Raw genomic sequence first — 12,141 nt, 5'->3', positions numbered from 1 at the left:
TCTCTTACCTCAGGCATCATCTCCTCAATGAAATGAATTGTGTAGTCTATGTTGAATCTAATTACTTTACACAGTGGAATCTGCAATAAGAAAAATGATAGGTTCAGTTCTTCCTTCACAGTACACATGCACTTGCTATCTGACCCAGAAGGCCATGAACCAAATGAGAAAGTTTCACCTTAACCTAAGCTGCTAACAGTACCATACACAGAGCTTTGACCACAACTGCTGGATTTTAATGGCAAGAACCCAGATAGCCTGGTCTCTACAGGAAGCCTGCATAATGTTGGTGCTTAATTAACTATCATGTTATTATATTAGCAGCAGCATAAATATGATAAGAACCCATTTAAACCAAATATATTGCCTCTAAAATATTAATAAAACCACAATTAAATATTTCTTTTACTCAGGTTTTTAAAATCCTTCAGAAGCTTTAGCTCTTCAGGTACATCAGGGACAGCTGGATGACAACCCATTGGTTATAGATTCCTGTCACCAAAGTGCATATAACTCACTTTGCCCATGTGGCTCTGGAGCAAAAGCATACACAGTAATAAAAATAATAATAGCTAACAGTTATTGAGCCAGGCACTGTTGTACTACTTCACATACACCTATAAGATAGGCACAACTATTATCCCCACTGTACAGTGGAGGAAACTAAGGCAGGGTCATCAGCTACCTTGTCTAAGGCAAATGGGAGCTGGTAAATAAGAAAATTTTGCTCTAGACCACAGCTCTAAGGCACCAGAGAATACACCTTTCATTAGGTGTTCTAATACTCAGGGTCTGTGTGAAAATGAAGGAAGGCTCAGGTGAAATAAAACCACATCTATTTTGTTTGGTCATCAGACACTAGCCAAGGGCCTACATATAATAGGTTTTCCATAAGTATATTTTTCAATGAAGGAAGGAATGAGAGGGAAAGTGTGAGGTCACTGTAGTGTGTTAGCTGACTAGCTGGGGAAAATAATAGACTCAGAAGCCTAGAGATGTGTTAAGTAGGCTTTTCTGGCCATTCAATCTGTCCATAGATGATTTTATATAGATGCAATCTTTTTAGAAACCATAGCAACCAGAAACAAACTTTAATTCTACCACCAAAAAGAATGATAAGAAAAACAAAAATAGTCTTATAATGCCATCTGCTGGAAATGTGTTTCTCAGAAAAGAAGTTTAGTTCTTTGGTGCTTTTTCATTTTTTTTTTAAGGATAGTGGCTAATTTGAGTGAAATTTATAGTTAACTCTAATAAGAAATCCAACTAACGTGATATACTAAGGCCACTATTATTTTTAAGCTCTTTATTCCTATAGCATATAAAAATATTTGAGTTACAAATGTGTGCATTACTCATATTTTTTAAATATTTATTTATTTTTGAGAGAGAGAGAGAGAGAGAGAGAGCAAGCACGCGAGTGCGAGTTGGAGAAGGGGCAGAAATAGGGAGACACAGAATCGGAAACAGGCTCCAGGCTCTGAGCTGTCAGCACAGAGCTCAACGGAGGGCTCAAACTTACGAACTGTGAGATCATGACTGGAGCGAAGTCAGACACTTAATCAAATGAGCCACCCAGGTGCCCCTATTCATATTTTTAAATATCTATTCTTTGCTAACAACTATGCTAGGTTGGGAGTTACTCTAAAATAAGCCACAGCCTTTTTTAAAAGGCAAGACTCTAAAGAGGCAAACAGGCATGTAAACAAGTACAAATAGAATGTATACGATGTAACGTGTAAGTGCACCTGAAAACAAATAAGCAAACAAAAAAGTATAAAGTACAAAAGAACCAAAGAGGAGGTAACATCTGAGTTGAGTCTGCAAAGATGGGGAGAAATTTTCTAGGTCATCCAGAAAAATTAAGTTGGGAAAGAACAGGTGTTTAGTTTTTAGCAAGAAAGAGAAAAGGGAGCTGGGGAAGACTAAGTCTTTAAACGGTTCAGGCGTGAAATACATGGAGAGAGAGAAGCAAGGAGATTTTAGACAGGAAAAGTATAAACTGTGTGCTACAGACTGTATAAACCATGTTACCGATTCAAGGCTTATCCTTATGGCAACGAGAGGTTACCCAAGTACTTTAAGTGAGAGAGTTTACATTTTGGATGGGCTGCTATGTAAACAGTGTGGCAATGGTTTATAGTAGAGCAACGCCAGACACTGGAAGCCCAGACTGGAGTCTGATGAAAAAAACAGTCCAGGAGCCAAATGAAGAGAAGACTGGAAATAAAAGAGCAAATCTTAAACAAGGGAGATGTTAGTGAAATATACAATGACTGTTCTGATGTGGAAATGAAAAAGGAAAGAGAGAATAATCTCTAGATTTCTGGCCTAATGAACAGATAAATCACAATGGCATTAATACAAAGAAATTCTTAGGGTGTCCTCTGAATACCTCAAATTCAGTATGTGAGGAAGAGGACAAGTTCAGTTTTGCATAGGTTGAAGGTGAGGTACTTGAGGGGATATCAAGGTGGATATGTCCAAAAGGCAATCTGAAATGTGAGTGTAGAGCACACGTCAAAGCCAAAAGTATCAATTTGATCAGAAGATGCATGGGAGGAAAAACCGTGGGCGAGACTACATTACTCAGGAGAGAACAGCCAGAAGAGAAAAGGACCAGAGCCCTTGGGAATAGCCCAAGGGGCAGTCAGCGAAAGAGCAAAAGTGTCAACCTGATTCCTCCTACCATGCGCAAAAGCAACTCCACTGGTCCTTTCCCATATCAACTAAAATCACTTCCTGGGATTCCTTCTTTGAGCTCTTCTCTTCTACATACTTTATTTTCTTTCTTTCATTTCTTTTCTTTTTTTTTTTTTTTTTTTTTCCCGAAAGAGAGAGAGACAGAGAGAGTGAGAGCAAATGTGTGAGCTGGGGAAAAGGGCAGGGGAGGTGGGGGAGGGGGGTTGGTGGCAGCAGAGAGAGAGAATCCCAAACAGGCTCCATGCTCAAAGCAGAGCCAGACACAGGACTCAATCTCATGAACCAGGAGATCATGACCTGAGTCGAAATCAAAAGTCAAACAACACTTAAACAACTGAGCCACCCGGTGTCCCTATACTTTATTTTCTTTTGGGCTCTCACCCACACCACTAGAGCTCTTGTGAGATATACAAATCTGGAAAGGCAAAGTCTCCTTTTCTATTCAAACCTTCATCTCTAAGACTCAGAGAATTTGTCATTTTTCTACATATGGCAAGCTCAATTTATTTCAAAGCCAGTGGCCAATCAAATAATATAAATGCCTACCATTTCTTAAAACATGTTTGAATACTGACTGACACCAACTCTTATTTCATACTACCAAAAAGAAACAGAAAACACTCCCTAAACTTCTACATTCTAACTCTACTACTTCCACGTGCTGGACAGCTAAATCCAGGGCAGTAAGACTACTAGAAATGGAAAGCCAACTAAAAGCAGGGGTTTTCTTGTGTTTTTGAGGACAGGACAAGACATGATGCATCTAATACATATATCTTTATAACTTTAGTTATGTTGTCAAAATCTTTAATAATATCAGGTATTGCAAGTAATAGAAAATGTACTACATAAAAGGATAAAATTCTCCCAAATGCTCTATACTTAGCCAACAAGGCTTTCAATCCTCTTCAATTCAAGAAGATCTTAAGAAAACTTGTCAGAACTAGATTTGCTGAGATTCTAATGTTACCGTCATTTGCATGCCCTTCTTGCTGATATGCTCTCTCTAGCAAGAAAATGAATCAGATCAGTAAAGCGATTTAATAATTCTTTTTCTGGGAGGCTATTTCAAATTCAAGAGGCCTTTGATGGATCTAATCCCTATGAACTGTACAACATTCAGCTTAAAACTCGATTTATTTTATCAACATCTCTAACATAAATGATGAGGCTTATCTTCTCATTACAGAGTTAAGTTCTCAAATTTGGAGAACTTGAGTATTTATATAAAATATATGAAGCCAGGAATTTTTTCAGACCTATCTTTTATTGCGTAACAACAGTAACAACTGCAATTAATGAAGCATTAGCAGCCTCTCAGTGCCAAACCCTGTGCTGACAGGCTTTTTAAAAAGTGCAAAGAATCACTCATCCAAGGTCACATAAATATTAAGAATTGGCTTAAAAAAAAAAAAAAGAATTAGAAGAAAGACACAAACCAAGGTCTGACATACTACCCGAAATAAGAAATGCCAACATGTATCATGTGCCAAAAAACATGACAAACACTTTTCATGTGTCCTCTCATTTATTTTTCCCAGAAGCTGGTAAGATTGCTACAACTAATACTTCCATCTTACAGATAAGAAAATCAAGGATTATAAAGACTGAAATGTCAAACCATACAGCTAGTAAGTGGAATTCACTAATGTTTAAACCCCTGGTTTCTCTGGAGCCACAATGCTTTCCTCCTTTGATTAAGGTGAGCCTGAAAGTTAAGATGAGATTATTTGTTTTTTTTTTTAAGTTTATTTATTTTAAGAGAGACAGAGAGAGAGAGAGCAAACAAGGGGGAGAGGCAGAGAGGGAGAATCCCAAGCAGGCTCCAAGTGGTCAGTGCAGAGCCCTATGCAGGTCTCAAACTCACAAAACCATGAGGTCATGACTTGAGCTGAAATCAAGAGTCAGATGCTTAACTGAATGAGCCACCCAGGCACCCCGGAGAGAAATAATCTTAAGCAGGCTCCATGTTCAGTGCGGAGCCCAACACGGGGCTTGTTCCCCATGACCCTGGGATCATGACCCGAGCCGAAATAAAGAGTCGGACGTTTAGCTGACTGAGCCACCCAGGCATCCCAAGATCTATACTACTTCTAAGGAAATAAGAGATAAGATAGATAACTTTAAATATTTTCATAGCAACTAAATTATTTATATTTACAAGCCCACTGAGGGGAAAAAAGAAATATATTATGTTGGGGGAGCTGGGCTATAGGACTTCCAATGGCCTTTCCTACTCTGAGACTATGAGGTTTGGTGTAACAAAAGGTTGGAGTGCCTGAGACATTAAAAAAAAAAAAAGTAAAGAAACCATCAAAATTCAAAATCCTTTTAGTGGCTTTTCATAAAGACTATTAAAGAATGGTTCAATGTAAAATTTTGTAACTGTGTTGTGATGGATGTTACTAAACTTCCTGTGGTGATCATCTCACAATATGTACAGATGTTGAATCATTACACTATGTACCTGGAATTAATATAATGGTATATGTCAATTATATCTCAGAAAAAGAATGGTCCAACATTACATTCGTTTCTATATTATGGTCCACAGTGAAGGTAGATGTTATATATATTATCAAATGATTTTATTTTTATATTTAGAATGTAACTATCTTCTAAAGAAAATTCTCTAGGATAAAATATATGGTGAAGAAAAATTCCATTAAAAAAACAATCTGATTTGGGGCACCTGGGTGACTCAGCCGGCTGAGTGTCCAACTTCAGCTCCGGTCATGATCTCATAGCTCGGGAGTTCAAGCCCCATGGGCTCATACTGTCAGGCTCTGTACTGACAGCTGAGAGCCTGGAGCTTGAAAATTCTCTAGGATAAAATATATAGTAGAGTAAGAAAAATTCCATTAAGAAAACAATCTGCTTTGGGGCACCTGGGTAGCTCAGTCAGTTGAGCATCCGACTTCGGCTCAGGTCATGATGTCACAGCTTGGGAGTTCCAGCCCCACAGCTCGCAAGCTGTCGGGCTCTGTACTAACAGTTGAGAGCCTGCAGCCTGCTTCAGATTCTGTCTCCATCTCTCTCTCTCTGCCCCTCCCCTGCTCTCTCTCTCTCTCTAATATAAATAAATATTAAAAAAAATCAAAAAGAAGAGAAGAGAAGAGAAGAGAAGAGAAGAGAAAAGAAAAGAAAAGAAAAGAAAAGAAAAGAAAAGAAAAGAAGAGAAAAGAATCTGCTTTAAATTAGTATCACTACTGGGGTACCTGGGTGGCTCATTCAGTTAAGCATCTGACTTTGGCTCAGGTCATGATCTCGCGGTTCATGTGCTCAAGCCCTGCGTCAGGCCCTGTGCTGACAGCTCAAAGCCTGGAGCCTGCTTCAGATTCTGTGCATGCGTGCGTGTGTGTGTGCGTGTGTGTGTGTGTGTGTCTCTCTCTGCCCCTCCCCCGCTCGTGCTCGCACTCTCTCTCCCTCTCTCAAAAAATAAACAAACATTAAATAAATAAATTAGTATCACTATTATAGAATCATGTCTACTTATAAAGAAAAAAGAATGACAGAAAGGAACAAAGTTAGGCAAATTTTATTCTTTACTCTCCAATGGAACAGAATTTCACATTTTGAGTAAACAGCACTTAAATAACTTTTTAAACTGCAAATGTAATTTCTTATAACCAATTCAGAAAGGATTTAAAGAACATTGTATTTTAATGCAGGCACATTAAGGCACCCAGCATCTAGACTGGGTAAAGTATACTGCTGTACTGCCTTTTCGAGCTGCCAGCAAATTGTACTCTATGTCCAACTAGAATACGGAAGAAGACAATTACCAAGACTGTTAGCTTTGAAAGAGAAAGATTTTGACTCACAGATACAGAACTTCCCCTTTGAACCAATTACCAACAAAGCAGCTTTAATACCTATATAAAAATATCACAGATCTGTATGTCAGACCAAATCTCTTAAATAAGACATAGTCCTGGGATTTGAAAGCAGAGACTTGTATGAAATTAATTCAGGGTCCAGATGTCCTGTACACAGCGCTATTTCTTTTTCTATAGCTCCAAGACTAAATAGCTGCTCCTTAAAACTTTCCAACCTTCTTCTGAAGGACACCCAACTCAAAATAGCTTCAACACATTAATCCACAGTTTATCCTTCTTTTTCAATCTTTCACACTCTCAAAATGTTATTCTGACACATGTTTACTTACACCATTTAATGTGGACCAAACCTGTGACTCATTAGCACAGATGTCACACCCCCACCTGACACAAGCCGCTGCAGACTTCCTGCAGCTCATGCAGAGGAACACAAAGTAAATGTTACTTAGAAGCCAGAAGAAAAAAATTTATTTTGACTTTTAGAGGGAAAGAATGAAAAGAAAGAAGAGGGTACAGGAAAGGAGAAAGCCAGTCAATTAGCACATACTTACATTGGTCAGGGGGGCATGTGCAAACATAGAAAATCCTTCAAAGATATACTCATGATCATCATATTCTATAACAGTTGGTCTGTCAGTCTGAAAGCAAACAGAAACGCAAAGCATGAATTAAATAATATAATTTGCATGTGCAGAAATCCATAAGAATACAAAGCTATCAACAATGGACTCCACTGACATTTTTCTAAACTCCAGGGACAACTTTATACAAAAGTTTAATTTTAGGTGGAATTCTCTTGGTTGGTGGAATTCTCTAGCTTCAATAATATTTACATACTGAGACTATCAAAATGTTTATTATGGGTATCATAAAGGAGAAAAAGGCTATATGGCTTCATTTTCTAGGAACTTGTTGTATTTAATCCCACAATACTACCAGATCTATTCTTACTGAACTATATTTCTGACCTAACAAAAGTCCTAACAAGAACAAGATAATAGCACAGTCAACTCAAAGCTCAAACTGGAAAAAAAACTCAGGATCACGATAGTCAAGACTAGCAACCACCTGAAAGTCTCCGAAAGACGTCAGGGTGCCACAGGCACAACCCCTCACAACGCCATTCCCAGGCCCTCCAAAGAGAAGCTACCCACCACACACAGTTACAAATCAATTCCCACATAATGTCAAAAACATTAATTATCTGAAAATTCAATCTGTGATTAAAACATACAATTGTTAATCTAAGTGTATGAGATTATCTTCCTTATGCTATTCTTATAATCCACCATTTTTAATCCTAGATGCTAACTATGGAACTAATTATCAAGACTGGTAACTTAAAAGACAGTTTTTAACACAGGTATTGAACATTATTCTTTTATTTTTTTTTTTTATTTTTTTTTCAACGTTTTTATTTATTTTTGGGACAGAGAGAGACAGAGCATGAACGGGGGAGGGGCAGAGAGAGAGGGAGACACAGAATCAGAAACAGGCTCCAGGCTCTGAGCCATCAGCCCAGAGCCTGACGCGGGGCTCGAACTCACAGACCGCGAGATCGTGACCTGGCTGAAGTCGGACGCTTCACCGACTGCGCCACCCAGGCGCCCCGAACATTATTCTTTTAAACATTATATATACGTGAAGAACGGAAAGAACATGCTAAAGAATATCCACATGTACATTAGTTGTTTTGTACATTAGTAACATAATATTACTGTTAACTTTCTATCCGGATATCTCTAATTAAAGCTGGTCTAAATTAAATATAATAGAAAGAACTTCTGACAAGATAATAAGGTATAGCCACTTTGGAAAACAGCTTGGTAGTTCCTTAAACATACTTACAACGTGATCCAGCAACTCTAGTCCTAGGTCTATACCCAAGAGAAAAGAAAACATACACCCACAGAGAAAAGTCTACAAATTTACAGCAGCATTATTCGTAAGAGCCCCAAAGTGGAGACTAGACAAATGTTTGTCAACTCATAAACAGGTAAATGTAGTATATCCATATAAGGGAATATTATTTGGCCATAAAAAAGAATGGAGTTTTATGTTACAACATGGGTGAATCTTAAAAACATGCTGAGTGAAAGAAGCTAAATCACATTTTCTATGATCCCATTCACATGAAATATCTACAACAGGCTAATGATAGAGGCAGAAAGTCTCTTAATAGTAGTTGAAGGCTGAGGGATACAAAAGAACTGACTACATTAAGTACAGGCTTTCTTTTCAGGATGATGAAAATGTTCTGAAATTAGATTCTGGTGATGGTTTCACAATTCTGTGAAAAGAATTACAACATGAAGTATACACTTTAAATGGGTGAATTTATGGTATATGAATTATCTCTCGATAATGTTAAAATATATAATCACTAACAATCTAATTTTGAAATTGAAATCTCTGGATACAAGTAACCAGAATTAATAAATTATGCACTGTGAAAGACAACACAGCAAAGTGCAACAGCCAACAGTCATGCACACTACAGTCAAACTGTCTTAAATCCTCACTCAACCCTTACTATCTGAATAATCTTGAGCAAGTTACTTAACCTCAGAGTAAAACGTGGACTACTGCTCCATCTGTATAGTGGGGATAATAATTCTACTTCATTGGTTTGTTGTGAGAAAAAAGTTAACACATGTCAAATACTTAGAGTGGTTCCTGGTACCACAGTTGATAAATATTAGGTATTACTACTATTGTCATAAATACAATAGACCTTCTTGATTGCTAGCTTATATTAGCTATTCACGGATTTTTAAGAGATGCAAAAGTGTTCTGTGCATTCTTCCAACTCCCATAGCTCCAATGAATAGCTCCAAAAGTCATGGCTATTATGTATGTGACTACTATGTGGTACTGACGACATAACTGAAAAAAAGGTACAGAAAGTAGTACAGTGAGAGGAAGCAAAATAAAAGTCATTATGATAAAGGCCAATTTTATCAAAAATAAAATATTTTTTAAAGAAAATTTAAAAAATGAATCAGTACTGAATCTATTCACATTTTAACTTACTTGCACACATTCAACCTATTTACATTTTAAAACGAATGAAATCTGATTTTGTTAGGAACTTACCAAAAAGTTTGTAGGAGGGGAGACTGTAATTCGATAGTGGAAAAGCCTGCCAGCATTGTTGGTCATAGGGCGACAGGGCTTGATGGCCTGAGGGGGGAACCAAAAGTGAGTTTAAAAGTAAAGTAGCAAATTATTTTTATTTAAAAATAGACTGTATTTTCTAGATTCACGTCTGACAAAAGAGGTTTTAAATGTGTTCCTTCACAGGTTGGTAGGAAGAACAGTATTAACAAGATGAAAAAGGACTGCCCGGTCACCAGTATTTAACCTATTTCCTCATGTGTAATAACAGGAGTTCAGACAACATAAAGAACTTTCTAGATCTAAATTTCTCTATCTTCCTCTTATTTGTAAAATAACACAGTAATTGACCTTTGGCTAAACTCCCAATATACTAAAAAAAAAAAAAAGGGAAAAATAATCTCGAAAGTAATAGCAGGTTTTGATAGGGGGAAAAAAACAGTAAAAGGATCAAATATGCTGAGTAAAATTAGAAGGTTCCTGAAACGAAGAACACATGAGAGGTGGCAGAATAGAGTATGCATGGAGGTCAAGATGGGAAAAGGAAAACATAAACTGATGCTTTTTTTTTGCTCTCCTTCCTTGGATCACCACGAGGTTGACAGGGGCTGTTAGGACTGACTCATAGTCCAAATAATCCCTCTGTCCAGTCTTGCTTACACACTCTTCCCCTCCCAGGCAAAGATCCCTAAGAAACACTGGGCACCCAAACTTCATCTTAGCATCTGCTTCTGCAGAATCCAGTGTGTGTACCTCCAGGTATGAACCAAGAAAACCAGAGACAAGAAGGGATTTTAGATCTGAATCACTTAGCACCCACTGGCAATGAGGACCCCATCAAGGTGGTAGTTGGAGTCCCTGGCACCAGATGGCAGGCCAACTGAAACTTTCAAAGATGGTGAATTGGGAGGGTATACGAGCGGAAGCAGATGCAGTGTACCAGGTACTTAAGACTATGAGAAAATGCGTGCTATAAGTATAATGGGATAGACAGCTACTGCTAAGCACCACTGATGCTGCACTAAGCCCCTCAAATTTTAGTGTGCTTTGAGATCACCTGGACAGCTTGCTAAATCTCAGATTGCTTGCTCCCCACCCCAGGGTTTCTGATTCAGCAGATGAAGAAGGCTACAAACCTGCATTTCTAAGAGGTTCCCAGGTAAAGCTGATGTTTGGAGAACCAGTGGTCCACAGAAATGTAACAGGAGATGGGGAGGAAAGGCAAGTGGAAGCCAGACGGACTGTTCGAGGCACACAAAAAAGCTCTTGTTACCTGCAGGGATCAGTCCAAGAGGACCAGGACCAAGTGCAGGGTCAGAATTGGATGGACCCTGAAGAAAATTGACGGCCAACCAAGGTACTGACCAAGGGAAGAGACCTGGAAACCTGAGATGAGGACATACAGGTTTAACTCCTCAGACTCCCTGAAACCTTTGCCTCTTCAGACGTGGACCATCCCTGTCTACTAAGAGCAAGCACTCACCTGTGTCTGAAGGCAATGTCCCTGTAAGGCAACACTACCTCCCCCTGTCCCAGCACCCATCAGTCTCCCCTCCCGGCCAACAGACCTATAATTAGGTCACAGCATAACCCAGCTGGGGAGGTGCTGAGAGGAGAGGTTATATCTCAAAGGAACTGCAAGAACTAGTCAGCATGTGCCAGCAGCAAGAGTCTGCATGGGACCAGATGAGAGTGGTTGACCAACAGGGCCAGAACAAAACAGTAGTTAGGAAAGAGTTAATTGACTTGGGAACATTCAGGATTCAAGGACACCAGATGTTAGGAACTGCCTACTAGGATGTCTCCTAAAAGCATGAAAAAGCAATGGTCCACGATGAGTGAAGTTAAAATGCCAAAATTGTTGTAACAGAGAAGGAAGTAGTTCAAAGACTCAAGGAAGTGGGCACATTGGAATAGAAATATTATCTGTAACTGAAAAATACACCAGATTCTCATATTCCGTGGGAAGTCCCAGAGCACATGCCAAAGGCCAAAAGGAATGTGTTGGTGAAGGGGCACCAGCCTCACTAGGAAGATCAGTGGTGGCCTTCTCTGCAGGCCAGGGCTGACTGTAAGAGAGGTGGTCACAGAGGAGAGCTTGCTGATAGCAATGTGGATGACAAGACTCTGAAACAAGGGAGGCAAGATGATGGGACTAATTGTTAGAAACCAGGTCTCATTATAACCAGCAAAATCAAAATAGCAACCAAAGGGGTCTGGTTCACAGAGAGTCACAGAAGTAGTTAACAGAACATGGTGTCCTTAGGTAAAATGAATGGGTAGCTAGCAAAAATAATACTTAGTTTGTACCACCAAAAGAATCAAGAAAGGATAACCAAGAGGCTGAAGGTAGGCTGCCCCAACAGAAAGTCATGATCCCTTACCCAGTTCCAGGCCTACAGGCGGAAGGGGGCCCTACTAGACCTAGACAGGACAGGACAACTGTGTCCTTCCACCAAAGGGTATACAGTCATTTACCCAA

General features: G+C 39.0%; 1 protein-coding gene across 11 annotated transcripts in view; it reads right to left on the bottom strand.

The window, feature by feature from the left end:
- The window catches only part of DROSHA (drosha ribonuclease III), a 201,905-nt gene that overhangs the window by 162,286 nt on the left and 27,478 nt on the right, over positions 1-12,141 (bottom strand). For all 11 annotated transcript variants that reach the window (XM_045038429.1, XM_045038420.1, XM_045038401.1 and 8 more), the window contains 3 exons: positions 9,639-9,725; positions 7,094-7,180; positions 9-80 (listed from right to left, as the gene is read on the bottom strand). In XM_045038429.1, coding sequence (XP_044894364.1) covers positions 9-80; positions 7,094-7,180; positions 9,639-9,725 — 246 coding nt within the window. The remainder of the gene's footprint in view (positions 1-8; positions 81-7,093; positions 7,181-9,638; positions 9,726-12,141) is intronic.

This window comes from Felis catus, chromosome A1, assembly GCF_018350175.1.
Source record: "Felis catus isolate Fca126 chromosome A1, F.catus_Fca126_mat1.0, whole genome shotgun sequence".
NCBI lineage: Eukaryota > Metazoa > Chordata > Mammalia > Carnivora > Felidae > Felis > Felis catus.
Note: the sequence above shows the minus strand (reverse complement) of the source record. Positions and strands in the feature narration are given on the sequence as shown.